The sequence below is a fragment of the Rhinichthys klamathensis genome, unplaced genomic scaffold (assembly GCF_029890125.1).
Source record: "Rhinichthys klamathensis goyatoka isolate OS25496 unplaced genomic scaffold, OSU_Roscu_1.1 h1tg000105l_1, whole genome shotgun sequence".
Lineage (NCBI taxonomy): Eukaryota > Metazoa > Chordata > Actinopteri > Cypriniformes > Leuciscidae > Rhinichthys > Rhinichthys klamathensis.
The window spans coordinates 1,009,453-1,029,912 of record NW_026606644.1 but is presented as its reverse complement, the minus strand read 5'-3'; the positions used below and the strand labels follow the sequence as shown (position 1 = coordinate 1,029,912).

General features: G+C 38.3%; 1 protein-coding gene across 2 annotated transcripts; it reads right to left on the bottom strand.

Moving 5' to 3' along the window:
- Window positions 1–3,410: 3,410 nt before the first annotated feature.
- kcnj9 (potassium inwardly rectifying channel subfamily J member 9) lies at window positions 3,411–19,056 on the bottom strand. 2 transcript variants are annotated; one of them, XM_056253453.1, is made up of 8 exons: window positions 18,712–19,056; window positions 13,821–14,241; window positions 13,297–13,510; window positions 11,826–12,027; window positions 6,740–6,932; window positions 6,399–6,596; window positions 6,186–6,316; window positions 3,411–3,991 (listed from the first exon to the last, which is right to left on the bottom strand). In XM_056253453.1, the coding sequence occupies exons 2-8, from the start codon at window positions 14,113–14,115 to the stop codon at window positions 3,716–3,718; spliced, it is 1,509 nt and encodes a 502-aa protein (XP_056109428.1). In that variant the 5' UTR covers window positions 14,116–14,241; window positions 18,712–19,056; the 3' UTR covers window positions 3,411–3,715. The 2 variants fall into 2 exon arrangements, with proteins under 2 accessions (XP_056109428.1, XP_056109429.1); XM_056253454.1 differs by lacking the exon at window positions 18,712–19,056 and adding an exon at window positions 18,597–18,704.
- Window positions 19,057–20,460: the final 1,404 nt, after the last annotated feature.

Here is a 20,460-nt window from a genome sequence, read left to right as displayed (position 1 = left end):
TTTTCTACACTGGCTTTAAGAACTGAGAACTTCTGTATCTACAAGATTTGCAACGACAACAGAACGAGGACAAAAATATTACTGAGTCAACCTTCAATTCATTCAAATACTTCTGAACATTTTAACTTCTGAATGGAGTATATCAAAATGGAAGTCTTTATAATGATGCATTGAAAGCTTTCATTAATAATACAGTATGTCACATAAAGGTCCAGCCTGACTGTTCTATGTCAACATACACCACACACACATTACGCTACATAAACACACATCAGTGAAACATTTCTTCAACATATGATGATTAATATTAAAGTCGGGTTAATCGACTTAAGTCAAGAGAACTAGGAATACTTAATCATAGTGTCTAAATAAAAACATGTCATCGTTTTTATGAATTAAATCCCTTTTGTGTTAAAGTCTTTTGGTAATAAAGAGACCATCAGGAAAAAATATAAACAGCAGCCTGTGGTTTAAAACTCTTATTAAAATCTATTTTTTTGTCAAAACTTTTAAAAATGGCCAATACAACTATTAAGAATGAAAAGTTTCTGTGAATGTAAAAAAAAAACTGTTTATTTGCAATGTTTCTGTTTCATTATATTATTATAATTAATATGTTTCTGTTTCATTATATATATAATTTTGTGCTATTGAAAAGGTTCCATGGATGTTCAAGGTTCTTCGTGAAACCATCGATGCAAATAAAGAACCTTTATTTCTATTCATTTCTATTCTATTCAGGTACTCTTTCTTTTTTTTCCCTTTTCTTTGCTGTGTACATTTTGATTGTATTGATTTGTTGTATACTCGTAAAAATAAAGGTTCTTTATTTGCATCGATGGTTTCATGAAGAACCTTGAACATCCACGGAACCTTTTCAAGCACAAAAGGTTCTTTATACTGGAAAAAGGTTCTTTAGATTATAAAATGTTCTTCACACTAAGAAAAAAATGGTTCTTTTAATAAGAGTTCACTGAAAGGTAGTGATCATTTGACTTAACTTAAGAAAAGTGAGGAAACCCATTGCTTTACAATTATTAAGTAAATAAACTTGCGTACTTGAAAAAATTAAGTTAACTTGACAATTCCACATAACCTAATTTTTTCAATTACGCATTAAGTTTATTTAACGGGTTTCCTTATTTATGTCAACTGATCACTTTTTGGGTAACCAAAAATGGTTCTTCACTATGGCATCTCTGCAAAGAAAAAAAAACCTTTTGGAACCTTTATTTTTAAAGGGATAGTTTGACTTGAAAATTAAGTCATGATTTACTCACCCTGGTGTTGTTCTAATGCTGTGTGCCCTTCTTTATTTTATGGAGCACAAAAGCAGAATTAAAAAAAAAAAAATTCCTGATCGTGTTCGTACATAAAATAGCAATTAATAGCAACAAGCTTTTTTAAAAAAAGACTCAAAAGTATCACAGAATGATCCCATGCGATGAGTGCCTTTTTGTTTTTTGTTTTTCAATATTAATTTCTTACAACTTGTGTGCTTTTTCTGGGCGAGACGGAGTGAACTGTGGCGCTAATACAGTCTCAAAATGTAAGAAAATAAGACCAAAGGCCAAGGTCAAGAATTTCATTAAATAATAGATTCAATTTTGGTTTGTTTTTCACCAAACCCTATCGTATACCCCAAGAAAACTTGGATCATTCTGTGATACTTTTGCATCTTTTTTTAAAAAGCTTAATGCTGGTCTGCCATTATATGGATGAACACGAGCAGTGCATTTTTTGTGGTCCATTAAAGAAACATAAATACATACAGCATTAGAACAACTCCAGGGTGTGTAAATTATGACTTAATTTTCATTTTAGGGTGAACTAACCCTGCATATGCATATGGAAAATGTGGAGAATTACTAACTCAAATAGCTTATGTTTTGACTAACTTAACCAGCAAGACTTCCATGGTCAACCAGCTTCACCAAAAAGACCACCTATAAACCAGTCTAAACCAGCATGAGAAGACATTTGAACCAGCTGATTGAAGACGCCCCTTGTTGCATTATATCTAATATAGTTAACATGTTAAAATGGCCTGTTGATGTGTGAAATATTCACTAACTAATTTCTTCCATTTAATGCCCACTTTAAAAATTCTCACTTTCTCTCACTCATCTCAACTGCTGCAGTAAAACTGAGCAAAGAGTTATTTGTTGCTATGGACACGTTTGAATAAAATAAAAAACAAATACAAAGAACAGCAATGCATTTGAATTCAGTCGCATTTGGTGGCAACAGCTGATCAATCACAGGATGATGCTAATTTCTACATCGATTTAATTAGGATGTTGAAATGATGCAGTGGCCTAATAGCATCCAATATCTCCGTTTAATCTATTTATCGCCTAGATCCACTCGCATGACGCCATGGGTAAAAACCCAACGGCTAAACTCTGGTTGGCAGTCATGAGAGTGTGCTAAATTTACCACCGGCTGACTCTTAAAAAAGCTAACGCTAAACTCTGCTGTGATGTTGCAAATTGGAATGCAGGCTATTGTCTCCATAGTAACATGTTCACTTCTTTTTCAGGTACATGTGACTCTATCCAACGTGACTGTAAACAACTTGCACAGACTTGCTCTAAATGATGGTTTTAAAAATAGTAGCGTTTCGTACCTCAGAACTGCACTGCCTGAACATTTATGAAAGAAAAGCAGTGGAAATGTTTAAGACTGTTAAATGATTGATACTAATACAAATCAGACATGTTAGCACAGTTCCAAAACCTAGTGAGTTGCCTACCAAGACATCAATAAGGATGCCTCGTTTTGGCCGCATTTTATGACAACACTGCACGCTTCAGTTAGGATGATGCCTTAGAAAGTAACGTTAAGGCCTGTTCACACCGGGACGAATTTCGCGCGCGATATTTGCCGACGTTTAACGCCTCGTGACTAAACAAAGGGCGACAATGTGAGTGTGCACACCGACGTGAAAAACGCCACGCGTAAAAGCGTCATTTTTTTAAAAACGCCTCGGGTTCGTTTCTTTAGTTTGACGCGCCGCGTCAAGAACTATCCGACCAATGAGATTGGCGCTTTTGCTCATGTGTCTGGAGCTTCTGAAGTTACAGTAAAACACAACTTGTGGGCGCTCAAACACAAAACGGTCTTGCCGAGCACACATACGTAACGGTGAAGAAGATATACGTCAAGTAGCATCTACACTGCCGGGAAGAAATAAGACGAGGAAGATGCAAGGCAAGATGAATAGAGCTGCTGGTCTCGTTGCTGTCGGAACATAAAGAACTATATGACAAACGCGACAGCGACTACATCTAAATCTTAATAAAAGAGAATGTTATGGAGTGGTATTGCAGAGCAAATGGGCGCCATCTAATGTCAGGGAATGAATTTTCATGTCCACTCGGCTCATCGTCAGCGAAAATCGCTTGGGTGTGAACACAAAAGACAGCGAGGCTGCTCACTAGAGTTGGAAACAGAGCTACGGCGTGAATTCAAAGGCAGTGTTGTCATAAAACATCAGAGGGTAAGATTAAATCTGACTGAAAACACAGCAAGGAGATGCTAGGATTTCCCCCTTGGGGAAAGTATTCTATGCTAGGCATTAGCGACTATACAGTTCAAAATCTAACTCGAAGTAGAAGGCTTGGATCGCCGGACAACCCAGTCTAAAGTTAAATTTACACAAACTGTGGACTTCTTCGAACATTTTCCGTACCTTTCACATTCTTGCATCCTTTTAAGCCTCAGACTCTGATTGGTCAGTGGCGACACTGCCGTTCTGCTCCCCTACAACGGATTGGTCCTGGGTGTGTGTAACTCCGCCAACAGTAAATGTTGGCCTGTCTCCCTCTATGATAGATTCTGAATCCGTGGACTTCCCCGTCGGTTCAGTCACATTAGGATCCTCCCATTTCTCTTCATCAAGCCGACTGGAGATCGACCAATAGAGATGAGCATCCAAACGGGCGGCAGCCAACGCCAGCTCTCTCGCCGAACAGGAGGGCGTGTCCACCTTTGAAAGATAATGAATACGAACAACTTTAGTAAAGCAGGGTTGTTCACACTGTGCGATTTTGGCCAAATTTTGGCCATAAAAGATTTCTCGGATCCAAGGCCAAAATCTGAAGTCTTTGATCGTTAGTTTGACATGTTCGCCGACAGCCGATTAATGACCGTCGTGATCAAATTTTACCTCTGGCGAAATTCTGGAAGTGTCAGAAGATTTGACGCGCAGTCCTATAGTGTGGCTTCGCCTACGACAACAGTCAAATCAAAAACTAATAGGAGCACAGAACCTGATGACGCAATTAGTGAGACAACAAAAAACCACCACTTGCTCCACACACACCGTCTTCTTAGTTTTCTTTTCAAGAGAAGCCAAGATGGTAGAGATTGTTTATGTTTGATAGCCAATATTTCTATCCCGCATGTAAATGCAGCTCACGTCACTGAACGTGTCATGGACCGATAATGCGAAACTCTGGACGGGTCTTCTTGCGCGCGTGTGTTTTTAACGTGTCTTGACTGCCGTGCGGTCTGACATTAATGACAACTGAGATCCCACAGTGTGACACGGCTTACAGCGAGGATCATGTTCGTACAGTCTGACAAGCAACAATCAAAAAGGACTATTATATAAATCGTACAGTGTACACCCGGCTTTAGTGTACTTAATACTAGAGGTACAAGGTCATTTATCAAGATCCTCATACTGTGAACGACAGCTAAAACAGATCAATCCTGCTAAATTTGATTGCATCTGTCTGTTTGCATACATTTTACAAGTATTTTGTATTTCACACAAACACATTTTATCCCACATACATGATCTAAATGTAAATATTAAATAAATACAATTAAATATTAACGAAATATCTAAAAATATAATATTTTTTTTAAACTCTTTGTAGCATTTATACAAAAGTGCTGTTTGGCTGAAGGATAGAAAATAAGAATGTGATTGCGTAAGTAGTTCGATTTCTTTTCCCTGCGATGTACATTCATGACTCCTCCAGAACTACAGCAACACCTAAAGCAATTTTCAATCAGAATTGTATTTCGAAATCTCTGATTCTGCTCTATAATAAAGTGCAGGTCAGCCTTGCACAGAAAGATGTTTATTATAGAGCCTATAGACATAACATTAAGTTGAAAACTTTGTAAGGGATTTAGGTAAAAACTATGAGAGATTATGCAAAATCAGACATACATATGGTGATTGTCTTTTTATGAATAAATACAAATGAATAAATTAATGCAAATTAAATATTGATTTGAGTTAGCCTAAAGGCCATTGCACACTGAGTCCTAAATTCGCATCCGAAATTTTCGCACGTAAAAAAAAAAAAAAAAAATTCGACCTCACGTTAAGTCCTCACGCTTGCACACTGCCTCCGAAACTTTCGTCCGTGATTAAAAAAATCGGATCGGGTTCGATTTTCTGCGTTTTTCGCATCCGTAGCAAGCAGTTTGAATGGAGTTTGAATGGTGTTTTGACAATTCAGAGCCACCGAATCACGAATACGAAAAACGCATGCAAAAATTTCGGACTTCAGTGTGCAATGGCCTTAAGAATGTAGCAAATCACTGCAAAAAAACATCTTGAGGAGAAAGAGAAGAAAGTTTTTCTCATACACTTTTTCCTCAAGATTTGCTAGTATAGAACTGTCACTGTAATACTTATGATTATATCAGCTCATTATGCCTCACTGACTAGCTTATTCAACGCCGTCCTTCCATATTCACAGAGTGACCAAAGAACTGCCGGTTTTTAAAATCTTTGGAGTGACGAACGTTGATCTAGACTAGAGTGATGTTAAAGTCGCATGCCATGAATTCTGATATTACTGTTCGTACCGAGGTCGCATTGCAAAACATCCTGTATCTAATTTAGGACAGTCAGAATTGCGAAGATCAGATTCCATGTGGTTTGTGCTGTTCACAATGTTATGAAAAAAGCAGATCTGAAAAAAAAAAATACGGTTTGGGCCACTTATGCCTGCAGTCTGTACGTAGCAACTATAGTCTGAACTAAAGAGCCACTATAAAGACCCTTTTGTGTATCAAAAAGGTTCCATGGATGGTAAAGGTTCTTCGTGGAACCATAGATGCCAATAATGAAGCTTTATTTTTAAAAGAGTATATACAAATATTTGACCACAGAACTGCAATTAACCAATCAGAAAATCCGATTGTACGCCACATACCTCAAACGTGTGGTGAAAGGCCCCATAATCCACATCGAAGAATCCCTCGGCTAGCGTCATCATGGGACTAAACCTGTGACCCCATAAGAGCTCTTCAGCCAAGTAGGAGCTCCGTGCCTGACAGGTCATACCTGTAGATCAGAATATGTCCAGCGATTACTAAACACAAATCAATACAACTCATTTTACATGATATATTTAGTATGTATGCACCTGTAGCTTCCACCATCCCCTCCAAGATGACAACAACCTCAAAGTCCTCTTTCTCCAGCTGAGCATGTGACATGTCCCAGAACGGAGAGCGAACATCGATCTCGTGAGAGATCACCAGTGGAGACACCAGGAAGAGACGATCGTCTCCCGTCTCGAAACCTACACTGATATCCGTCTGATCCAGTGGAATGAACTCACCTAAAGAGAAAGAGAAGTAACCGGTTAAAAAAAGAAATCATAACACACTCATTGTACAATATAACCACCAGGTGGCGCCACTTCATCACCAATTAACTAGGTCTATGTGAGGGCGCAGATGAAGGTGTTGAATGCTGACTTACCCTCTTGTGTCTGTTTGGATTTGATAAGTTTGGCTCTCATGTTAGCGCCCACAATGTGGGAGGATCTCAAGTCCCCGACGCGGAACATCAAACAGAGCTTGTCATCCCGCAGTGAGATGACAGCATTACGAGAGAACACCAATGTCTCGGCACGCTTATTCGGCTGGGAGATCTTCACAAACATACAACCAACCTAGTGAGAGAGCGAGAAAAAGGAAGAAAATGATGTTGTTTTTACATTTTAGAAAATGTAAGCGGTGCTCAGTGTTATTCTCAGAGTCATTTATATACTATTATACCATGGTCTGTCTGAATACTCTATTCTAATTGGCTGGAAGGTGTGCAATAAGGCGTGCGATCTATAATGATGCGCTGCTTTCATTGAAACACACACACACATTATGGGTGCATCTCAATCAGCTCCCTAGGTTGTGAATCAGTATATCGTGTTCACGAATTCGGGCACTGGTAAGGACAGTACAGGGACAGGGCACCGGCTCACTAAACATTGGGACACTGATGACATTATTTCCGGCGACATGACAACGTCCTCAGTGTACAACATCACTACTGGTATTTATGAACGTCAGCAGAGCTGACATTATGTTTTAATGTTATTTAAAGTACATTATGATACATACTTTGCTTGTTACATACACGTGCAACATTTCAGCAGTAAATAAATTATAAATGTTAGCTAGATTATGTTCATTACCAGCCTGGGAAAACCCAGACAACTTCCGGCAAATTTAGATTTGCTCTGAAAGTTAGTCTGGTAAAGAGGCTCATTCAAGCCCATTTCCAATCCGTCGAAATCGAGGCACCAATCAGAAACGTTGGGGCGGGCTTTACACGATGACGACAGCGCTGGGATTTTGAAGCAGATTTTAGCCTACATTACAAAGATGGATGCCGCCGTCGAACATCACTCGTTCGAATCAGCTATCGCGTCTGTTTTAAGCGATTTGAACGTTTCCTTTTTGTTAAAAACCGAGCAAAGAACAACACTCGGAGATGTTTCTCCGCCGCTCTGCATACGTCATCTCCTTCATCGCTCTGATTCGGGTTTAGGTCTATCCGCGACGTCCGTTGGTGACGCCCCTCTGGAAATGATTTGTCTATGACGCTTTGCCAGACCATAACTGAGTTACAACTGAGAATGGTCTGGTTTTAACCAGGCTAGTTCATTACCGGTCTAGTGATATGTTTAAATAATGGTTTGTATTTTAAAGGGGTGGTTGAGTATGATTTCACTTTTCTAACTTTAGTTAGTGTCTAATTTTGCTGTTTGAGCATAAACAACATCTGCAAAGTTACGACGCTCAAAGTTCAAAGCAAAGGGAGATATTTTCTTTTACAGAAATCGTTTTTTAAGGACTACAACAAACGGCTGGTAGGGACTACACGACATTCCTCCCGGGTAAGTGACATCACGAACCCTAAAATTGACATAAACCCCTCCCCCGGGAACGTGATTTATAGATTATCATGACAGAATATGCTAATCAATGACTAGAAGATAACTACACATAAGCTACATAAATCCATCAACTAACCATTCAGAAATGTCCTGTTGCATTCTACATGTTGTCACTTCTTCTTGAGTCTCTCCATCTTTGTCTGACTCCGGTTTGAACATAAAAAGCTAAAAGTTTTTAAAATTTTCAGTGCATGTGTGTGAGGTAAAAGCACACAAGCTGTTGTAGCTCCGCCCTCTGTGCCAGGAGCAGCAGCTCATTTGCATTTAAAGGGACAGACACAAAAACTGTGGATTTTTGCTCACCCTCAAAATGTGACAATTTTAACATGCTATATACAAATATCTGTGTGTTATTTTGAGCTAAAACTTCACATACACACTCTGGGGGCATCAAAGATTTATTTTACATCTTGTGAAAAGGGCATTATACCACCTCTTTAAAAAACATCTATTGCGTGTCATTATGTGTAGTGAGTTGGCTCACATGATTTAAGTTTCGCACTTAAGAACTTCCATTTAGGGAACATAATGAGCATCGATGCTCCCTGTTTTTTACGGTGCATTGTGGGAGTTTTAAGGGAGTGAAGGTTTCAGTGCCCTGGAAGGATTTTGTGATTGAGACAGCCCTTAAAATGGCCGATTCCCTGATCAGTGCCCTGACTTCTGAACTAGGGAGGTGATTGAGACGCACCCTGTGTCACTTGCACAGAGATCGGAGATCGCGCAGACACACAAAAACAGGAGCACAAAAACTTGTTGTCAACACTGCCCCGCTACTTTTATTATTAAATTAACTTTGATACTGAATTGCTACATTATATTATTCAGCAAGGAGGTTGTAACGTTGCTGTTTTTGAATTAGTTAAACTCACAGCTTCATTGCTAATAGAGAGACACTGCACAGATGCAGGTAATACACACACGCATCTCTTTCTTAATAGGCTAATTCATTCAAATAAATGTTATACTTCAATTATGTAACCTTGCTGCACTACTTTATCTCTGTGTCTGAGATTCTGACAGAATGCTAGATCTAATGAGCCGTAATTGATGAAAGAACCAAAATTTTATCCCCTCCAATCAAATTAAGTGCAGCAAACATCAATAACAGGTTTAACTTGTCAATGCTGGCAAAAGACCATGATAATAAGAAGTATAATCCATGGCTAGCTGTGCATTAAACCATTTGAATGGACTCCAAGTCGCGTCGGCCGTTTATTTTACCCACGTCGTGCAAAATTGTTAAATGTACAGCTAACCGTGGATTATCCCTTACTTATAGTATTTATTAATATTTAAATTGAGCTTTAATTTTTATAATTTCACTATAATAATTTTTTTTAAGTTCTAGTGATTTTGTTATGTGATGATATTTTTTATATTTTTATTAGTTTTTACTTTTTTTCTAAAAACGTATTTTTTTTCTACTTCAGATTCAACTTAAAGGGATACTCCACTTTTTTGGAAATAGGCTCATTTTACAACTCCCCCAGAGTTAAACTGTTGAGTTTTACCGTTTTTGAATCCATTCAGCCAAACTCCGGTTCTGGGGGTACCACTTTTAGCATAGCTTAGCATACATCATTGAAGTGTACAAGACCATTAGCATTTCTAAAAAAAAAAATGACCAAAGAGTTTCGATATTTTTCCTATTTAAAACTTGACTCTTCTGTAGTTACATCGTGCACTAAGACCGACGGAAAATGTAAAGTTGCGATTTTCTAGGCTGATATGGCTAGGAACTATACTCTCATTCCTGCGTAATAATCAAGAAACTTCACTGCCGTACCATGAGAGCAGCAGGCGTAATGATATGACGCAGCGCCTGAAAATAGTTCCGTTGTGTTGACGGAAGGTAGCCTATTTTCAGGCGCTGCGTCATATCATTACGCCTGCTGCTCTCATGGTACGGCAGTAAAGTTTCTTGATTATTATGCAGGAATGAGAGTATAGTCAAGTTTTAAATAGGAAAAATATCGAAACTCTTTGGTAATTTTTTTTTTTAGAAATGCTAATGGTCTTCTCCACTTCAATGATGTATGCTAAGCTATGCTAAAAGTGGTACCGCCAGAAACAGAGATCGGCTGAATGGATTCAAAAACGGTAAAACTCAACAGTTTAACTCTGGGGGAGTTGTAAAATGAGCCTATTTCCAAAAAAAGTGGAGTATCCCTTTAATATTTCAGTCAGCTGCCAAGGCAAAGTTTCTAATTTTCATTTAAGTAGTTTTTTTAGTTTAAGTTTTTAACCTAATATTTACATTTATGTAAATCATTTTTTAAAATATAATTTTAGTTTTAGTCTGTCCAAAAGAATCCAGCCACAACGCTAAGATGAACATGTTTTTTAACAATATAATGTTATATAATGTGTGAGTATATATTACTATATAATGTTCTTATTATATTGCAAAAAATCATGCAGCAAAGATGTTGTAGGTGGTTACTAGGGTATTGTTACGATTTAAGCTAGATGGTTTCTTAATGGACGAAGTCAAAAGTTACTAAACCTATGGGATTTTTTTTTGCCATTTTATCATGTGGCAAGTAAAAACCTGGTCACCCACAATTTGTAAAAACCTGGTCACCCATAATTTGAGGTATCATTTATATCTGTAGCACTATAAGGGAGGGGAATGAATTATGTGCTTAAATTCCATGCTACGGAACAACTCTGTAATCCCAAATATGAGCAATCGTTGTAGTAATGCAAGTCTTCGCAAAATACCCCACTAATTAAAAGAAAGTGAGACATAAGAACAAAAGTTTATTCTGAGTTCAGGAATGCAGATACTAGGACTTGGCATTTGGACAGAGAGAGTGTGTGTGTGTGTGTGTGTGTGTGTGTGTGTGTGTGTGTGTGTGTGTGTGTGTGTGTGTGTGTGTGTGTGTGTGTGTGTGTGTGTGTGTGTGTGTGTGTGTGTGTGTGTGTGTGTGTGTGTGTGTGTGTGTGTGTGTGTGTGTGTGTGTGTGTGTGTGTGCGTGCGTGCGCGTGTGTGCGTGTGTGAGAAACAGCCCCTGGGGGCAACATTTAAACCAGGACATTAGAGATATAAATGAACTCATCACAGCCGCAAAAAACACATAAAATTAGGCCAGAAAAGAGACTGAGAAGGGGAATGAAATTGGCAAAAGAGACAGAATTAGAAAAGGAGAAAAGACAGAAACAGAGGGATAGGGTACACACATCTGTCGTCCAAAACGCATGACTCATTTGCTCTTGGTTATGGATGATATAACTCAGTAGAGCACAGATCAACAAACGAAAGCCATGTGCGCTGAAAAAACACTCCTCAGAACACATCAAGCATGGGAATCAAGTTGGACTTTCTACAAAAAGAGTCCAAATAGTATATACACACTTACAGTATATGTAATATCCTCTGGAGGGTATATTTAGCATATTTTAGTTTTTTTATTTATTTATATTTTTAATGTTCAATTAAACTATCAAAATATGAGGAAAATATTTTAAATATGAGGGAAGAACAAAACACTAATCTTTATATATATATATTTATAAAAATCAGAATCAGCATTAAAATGTTTATAAAATAGACAAAATATTGATTTTATACCAAAAAAAAAACATGTATTTTGTTCTTACCATGAATGCATTGACCATAGATCCCAGGATGGCCTGTAGCAGGAGTAACATGGTGCCCACTGGACACTGGTCAGTGATGACACGGTATCCGTAGCCAATGGTCGTCTCCGTTTCAATGGAGAAAAGGAACGCAGAGATGAATCCATTAACATTATTGACACATGGAGTCCATGCCTCATCCTCCAAATGATCCAGATCACCCCTGCCATAAGAAAGAGAAAGGGATTGCGAGCGAAGGAGATGTTTTGTTTATGAAAATGTGTCCTTGGCTTTTTTTAAATCACAGTCTCTTTTAGTAAATTGGCTCTTGCATCTTACAGCACAAGGAGAAGCGCTTGTTCTCAAGTGTCCACCCACACACATTACTTGTGTTCATATCAAGTGTGGATGAACGTGACAGTGCGTGGACAACACAAATGCACATGATACGTGAGCAGTACATTGAATGTTGATATACAAACACTTGATTGAGAAGCCTATGTCAGGGAAGAATTCATTTATTTTTGCCGATATCAAAAAACGATATTCATTTTTAAATTTTGGTTGCTACCTTACAGCATTATTTTTAAATTATTTATCGTTTTTGTTTATATTTTGAATTAGCTTTTTATTTATTTATTTGGTTTTCATTTCAATTTTAGTGTTAGTCATTTTGTTATGTGGTTTTGTTTCAGCTTTTTTTTTTTTTATTAATGAAAATATTTTTTATTTTTAGTTAACGGTAACAACGCTGACCTGATATGATGGCCAGTATAATAAATCTGTCTGTTGTCTTAAGAAGAGTCTTAGGCCAGCTTAACACAGAACGTGTTTTTGTGGTTAAAAACGTGAGACGTAGGTCAGTGGTAAGAAAAAGAGTGCAAGGTCTACTCTAGAGAGAAAAACGTATACCAAAATGTATTTAAAATCTATTAAAATTTTTACTGACATCGCTTGAGACTTACTGATATAAATATTATAATCAAACCTTATTTGGAGTACTTCCTTATTGCACAATGCACATTTCTTAATATTATGCCATAAATGTGTCTTAATATCACTATTAGTAAGGATAGTATGATCTCTGTATAATATCAGTCTTTAAATGCAAGATATTAAAAGTGTATTTAAAGTATACTTGCAATAGTTCCACTTTAGCACAATCAAATATATATATAAAGATACATAAGTATATCTTTAGTTAAACCTCAGCACTACTTTTGGATAACTAAGTACATTGTTAGTTGTTCCAATTTAGCAGACTTTAAGTATATCAATTTAGTATACAATAAGTACAACTGCAGGGTATTTAGATTAAGTACATAAATATGTAGGACACAAGCGCAATGGTTAAAGACATCCATCTAGCACGTGTTTACATTGAAAAACAATGGAAAAGAAGCGCAGTGGAATGGAAAAAATGCGTTCTGTGTGAATGGCCCCTTAGGATTTAAAAGGTATAAAAATGTGTGTTTGTGTGTGTTATTCATACCTGCAGTATGCAATGAGGTACCATATTGCTCCAAAGAAGAGCCAGGTCACTGCATACGCCATGACGAAGACAAACAGAGAGCAGCGCCAGTTCAGATCCACCAGGGTGGTGAAGATATCCGTCAGGTAGCGGTAGGTCTCGCGCATGTTACCGTGCTGCACATTACAGCGGCCGTTCTTCTCCACATAGCGCTGCCTCTTACGCTTGTTGCGTGCTGGAGAGACAGCGAGAAAGAGAGAGAAATTGGAGCAAGTGACAGTGAGTAAAAAAAGGACACAAAAAGTAGGCAAACACTGTTTGCAGCTTACCGCAATCCATTTTTTAAAATAGATCCGAAAAGTAAGACATCCAAAAAGTAAAAAAAAAAAAAAAATGTCTAAATGAACAAGTGGAAGAACACCGACATGCTGTTCCTGTAGAGGTGTTAGAGTAGCTCTGTCTGTTTCATCATGCATGTATAGAGAACAAAACTCTTTGACAACCACCAACTGCACTCCTACAGCATCTAATGATTGAGTCCTTACCCCATCCAAACTTGCTCCACTCTTGCCCCGACCCCTGAACCTTCTTCTGCGGCTGATTGGCCTGCGCCTCCCTTGCAGCCATCTTGGCCTGGAAGGTCATTTTGTTATTGGATGATGGCTGTGTGGGAGGGGCCATCTCCGTGGTTACCACATTTCCCAGCTCCTCAGATGCGTTCTGCACATCAGTGGGCGGAGCATCCTTTGGGGCCTCCTCCACAGGCTCCTCCCCTTTCTCTGGAACTGGGAGGGACAGGGATTCGGGGCACGAGGAGAAGGCGGTGTTGTCCAGTGCCATTGTGTGTGTGTGTGTGTGTGTGTTAAATAATAAGTCAATGTGTGCGTGTGTGTGTGTGTGTGGTAACAATGTTCCTCAGTTCCTTATAATCAGTTGAAGAGTTTCATTTGTGCCTATGTATTATTTCTGCAAAAAAGACAGAGAGACAGACACTGATAAAACCAAAATAGACCTAATTAACACATTTTACCAATGGGCTGAAAGTTTTATAACATTCTCTCAAGACATTCTCTAGATTTTGAAGTAATTTGCTCCCACCAAGAGAATAACAGCTTTATTTTACAGCTGATTATTGCTTAATGTTAATTTGACCCTAGCCTTTCATTCACTTCCCCCATTATGCATTAAGCACCCAATTAACAGGCGGAAATTAACTAGATTACATTGGTGACTTCATGCAATTCAACCTTTTAAGAAAAACATTTTCCACATCAAACATGCTGTTGGAGGCAGTTTTAATACACAGTCAAACATCTGATCTGTTATCAGAAGGGCTCTACCAAAACACACAAACCCAAGAAGCAGACTTAAATATGAATCTAACTTGACTTAAATGAACGTCCAAATTCAACAGCTATAAAATAGCTAAACAAGCAAGTGATCATAAAGGAAGCAAGAAGATTTAGGCTAGCTTTGCGTTGCATTTAATCCACAATAAAACATAAGCTCTAATGCCCACACAAATACAAATCCACCCAGAAACAGGAGACTGTCCATGTAATTCTAAACATACAGGTCTGCTTTCCCCGCATTGTCACCAACTGTCTCTATGATCTACTTAGGCTTACGATCCTTATAAGAAACTCAGCCAAGTACAAATAACGGACTGATTGAGGTTCAAAACCAGTTAAGATCGTTGCCAAAGATGCTGTTGATTACCACAGGCAACAATTTGATTTGTTTCATTATGTTTACAGTAATGCATTTTCAATGTAATTCTATGGGGCAAGATAGTCGATAAATTAGCAGTCTGTGATTTATTTGTGAAAATAAATATCATTTTTTTCCAAAAGTGCTGTACAATCTATAAAGCTGTCTAAATTGTCCTTTTAGCAGTAGGATGACTAATCGAGGCGAATTCTGGTAGGTGGTAAACAGTCCACTTCTAGTATTTTTGTGCGTATAATGAAGAATTCAATGCCTTGAAATGGTCAAGACAGGAGAAAAGGAGATGTTACATTGAAAAGACAATGCTAGTAAGTGATTTTATCATACTAATCCTGTTGCAAAACTGTGCATTTTAACATTTTTCCTGATGCACTGTCCCATAGATTTTCATTATAGTTGCATTACCTTAAACAAAGATTTTTGCTTTTGTCTTTGTGGCCGCTATCAAAGCATTAGTAACTCTGTTTTAAAGCACCCTGACCATCTTAACAGTCTCAACCTATGTCTGCTTGTCCCATGGTAGATGGGGCGAGTGTTCAGGAAACCTGTTTGAAAACAGTTATTATTTTTGCAAAGCGACTGGCTCAGAAATCACACAATCAGCCTTAACTTATAGAGTGCTACAAATAGGACGTTAGCATCACCCTGGTTCACTCCTAAAAAACAAATAGGACATTGGCGTTTGGGTTATAGCAGAAGATTCTTAAAAATTTCATTCACCTTCAAATGTTTTGTTCATTTGAAAGCCTCTTCACATCCTGATAGCAATCACTAATCTAAGTGGTCTAAATGCATTTATATGTATATTGTCTGTTGAAGGAGTAAGAACGTAAAATGTTCGTCCAATCATTGAATTCGGCAATGGTACGATGTCCTGCCTATGTGCAGCATCCACTTGGATGATGCGACGGCAGCCATAGTGCGCCAGAACGCTCACCACACACCAGCTTACAGGTGGAGAGGAGACAGAGTGATGAAGCCAATCAGTGTATATATATATATGGGGATTATTAGGACAGGCAATTTGGCCAGGATGCCGGGGTTACACCCCTACTCTTTCGAAAGACATCCTGGGATTTTTAATGACCACAGAGAGTCAGGACCTCGGTTTAACGTCTCATCCGAAGGACGGTGCTCTTTGACAGTATAGTGTCCCCGTCACTATACTGGGGCATTAGGACCCACACAGGCCACAGGGTGAGCACCCCCTGCTGGCCTCACTAACACCTCTTCCAGCAGCAACCTGGTTTTCTCAGAAGGTCTCCCATCCAGGTACTAACCAGGCTCAGCCCTGCTTAGCTTCAGTGGGCAACCAGTCTTGGGCTACAGGGTGATATGGCTGCTGGTAGATAGATAGAATATATGTATTCTATATACCTCTGCACACCTGCTCACGCAGACGTCACACGTCATCAGTGTGTTTCATGCGCTGCAGAGTTAGACAGACGTCAGTCACTGAGCACCGCAACAGAAACCACAGCCTCCTTTTACTGTTCCTCCTGAAGCAAAGCAACCAGCTTATGCTGCGTTCACACCATTTGGAAGAGATGGAAACCCTGTGACGTTATACTCGAAGCGATTCGTGACTCGAATTTATGTTTCAATGGCAACACTATCAATGCCGAAATGAATCTGCAGCAGTCAGGTGATACAGGTCAGAGCTCTTTAAGTTGTTAATGTTCATTATTATTGTAATGTAATGTGCTTTGAGACATGAGGTTAGCGCTGTCTCTCGTGACGCTTTTGTTTGCTCCCTGCTGTACGAGATCATGTGTTTTGAAAGGAGGGCGGGATCTTTAAAGCTAGCTCACTATTGCTAGCCTCTCCGAAAACACCCGACCGTACCTTTAAGCTTCCAACAACTCTTTCCGTCTTCAATTTAAAAAAATAAATAAATCCCTGAAATTTTGAGTTAGAATAGTTTGCAAATGCATGATTATAAACACAACAAAGCTGTAAAAGTGGACTAGTGAGTAGATGAGTTCACCAGTTCGGTGTGATGATATATCCCTGACAGCCTAGTCCCATTACTGATGTATTTTATGTCATGGAATAAAACGTAAAAGCATATTAAGCTTGGAACCGATGGAACCAGAAGTGCTACAATGCTAACTTGTTTCCGTGTTTTGGCCTACAAAAATACGTCATCCCTGCAGCAATCTATTTAAGAGTGACGTGACCTGCGCTGAAAACCACCTTTTTGCTGTCATTGCACATACAGTATATCCAACATCCTGCACTATCGATTCATCTACAATGCCATATTTCACTGCTGCATCATCTCCACAGTAGCAGTAACATCTGTCTGACTGAGTCTGATCCTGTTTGCTGTGTTTACACAGGGTGTTAGGGTGCGAAGTCCGGCGAGGCTCTATATTTAGCTCTGATAGTCTGGCAGTAGTAATCACGCCTACTCGAGGATGGATCATGATCTGCCTTTTTGGTCTGGGCCATATATAGACTCATGAATCTTTCACAGATTGACGGATCTGCGTGGAGATGTGCTCATGTGTTCAAAACACAAAACTCTAGTAATGTTACAGAGACGGATTATTGTCAATAGAGACTGGATATCTTAGACTGCCATATTTAAGGATTTGCAGGGCTCAGCTAGGGCACACACACACACACACACACACACACACACACAAAGAAATCGATAATACTTGAATTAGTCTGAATGGAGCAGGTAGCACAAATGACCATCATTGGGAACAAACTGGCTGTGTGTGTGTATGTGCACAACAGTAAAATAGTAACTTATTGTCAGATATATACCTTGCTGGGCCTATATAATAGTGTATAATTAAACAAAAAAGTTGTTAGTAAAATGGTATATCTGTGTATTTGTGTTTGTCTCTGTTTTTCTGTCTGTTTGTGTGGGTGGTTTATTCACAGTCCTGATGGAAAGTGGGATTGTCATGTTTTCTAATTTTGGTCTTTTGGGAGAAAAGTGTCTGATGTGATAAAAAGCTGCAATTACACGCACATGAAAACACACACACACACACACACACAACCAGTGGCCTATGCTTGCCTGGGAGACCTCAGGCTCACTAAAGCCTGCTGTTTATATGACTATTACAGCATCACTGGAACATAAATCAGTGCAAACACACAAAGCTTTTTGAAACTGAATTGTAAAGACCACCAGACAATGCTATTTGTGTATGTGCATAACAATAAGACCGACTGTATATTTTTTTTTTTAATATATTTTTAAATCTTGTAGATCACTATTGTTACACATTTGTATAGTACAAATGTGATATTATTACACGTGTTTTATTGTAAGTAATTTTAAATCTCTATAGCATGTCCTTATATTTAAATTATTTTTTATAACAACAACAATTTCATTGATGCATTTATAACATTTCCTTTCAAACTCATATACTTAAATGTTTTCTTGTTATGTGTTTTTTCTTGTTTTTCTTGTTGCGTACATTTAATACTTATAAGCAATCATGCAGTCACGTAAACGAAAAATAATCATATAACGCATGCACATTTACTGGCGTTGAACTAATAGCATGTCTTGATCAACAAACGAACATTAACCAGCATACGTAGTACCGTACAACTAACCCTACCTGCCACTGAGGCTTTCTCCAGAATATTAACTTCCGCGTTTTAAATAGGCTACTTGAGATCTGCGGGTTTGTTAGTCCTAATGTGTGATGTTGGGCTCCTCGATCAGACTCATACCGGCGATGGTGATGACGATGTTGGTGATGTTGTTCAGCAGCGGGTGGGAACAGAGACGCAGCATCACTCGAGCATCATTTCACCTCCAGGAGACAAAAGAGAGTCAGCCAATCCACACAGAGCATGAAGGAACTTGTGAAATATTAATCGAAACGCAATCTCGTGCTGCAGATGATGGCAATGAATCCTATTTCCACTGCGGAGAGTCTTCTGATTAAAATGGAGGCCATCTGACTGTCAGGATGGATGAGAGATTGGAGAGCGAAGCGGCGTCGGCGTGATTCACCGGCTCTGCGCAGGTGTTTGTGTGTGTGTGTGTGTGAGAGAGAGAGAGAGAGAGAGAGAGAGAGAGAGAGAGAGAGAGAGAGAGAGAGAGAGAGAGAGAGAGAGAGAGAGAGAGAGAGAGAGAGAGAGAGAGAGAGAGAGAGAGAGAGAGAGAGAGAGAGAGAGAGAGAGAGAGAGAGAGAGAGAGAGAGAGGCAGAAAGCGTGGAGAAATGGGCAATTAGAGGTGGGATGGAGGAGGGGGGAGGTGGTGGAGATGAGGTCAGTCTCACAAAAATATCTTTCAGAAATTGTAAAACACGTGAGCCACTATAATGATTTAAGGCTACTTTAAATGTACATATATAAAATATACAATATTTCATACATTTGATAGGCCCATATTTATTTATGTTTTTTTTTCTTTTAATTGATTAATTATTAACATTTTAATTTATTAACCTACAGCTATATATATATTATTAAATGATCGAATTATAAATAATAATTATTTATAACAATATATTATATTAGGCTATAACACAATATACTTAATATAATATAATAATTTATAATATTATACAATATAATGTCATGAGGAAAATTAGATACAAGATACTAGATACAGTACAAGAAAAATGTAACCCACCTTAAGTAATTTGATAATGTATTTATCATTTTAAAGTGTTAAGCTTTACGTTGTTGAATATTAAATAACAGGGCTTGTTATATAAACCTATATATATCCTCTTTTATATTTATATAAATAAATAAAATATATATATCACACACACACACACACACACAATACAAGGGAATATATATCCTGCCCTCTGCTGGCAGGATGCATAATCTTTTGAAAACACAACTGTCAACTGTAACATTAAAAAAGGCAATAAAATAATTTACAATTTGAGAGTATGTATTATGTATCAGGATAGTGTACTGAAGTAAACTGATGTGTATCTTCACATTCAAACATGTATGTGACAATACATAAGGAAAGTCACATGGTAAATGACAAAAACATGGTAATTCCAGAACTTTTTTTGCAAGTGAAGTTAATACATCATCATATAATGGTATACGCCCAATGTTTAAGAAGCAATGATGCTTCATCACTGCAGGTTCTACTAATAATACAAGAGCAACTCCTCTGTCACCATGTCACATATGTGCCAGACTTTTGGGAAGTTTCAACTGTGCAATTACTCTTCTGTACGCTGTCATCAGTTGGAACACATCTTGGAAATGTAAATCTGTTTAAGCTATCTCTGTTTTAATGATACCCATACAACAGGAGAATTTAAAACAAGTGTACGTTTGTGAGCCTGTCCAACGCATTCTCATCCCAAGGCGTCATATACTGACGCTTTTGCCAAAGCGTCTACATCCGACGCACATGGCACCCTTTAGCGTCAATATAACACGCTTCGGTTATGGGTAGGTTTAGGTCTGGGGTAGTGTTAGGGTTAGACCACTAGGAG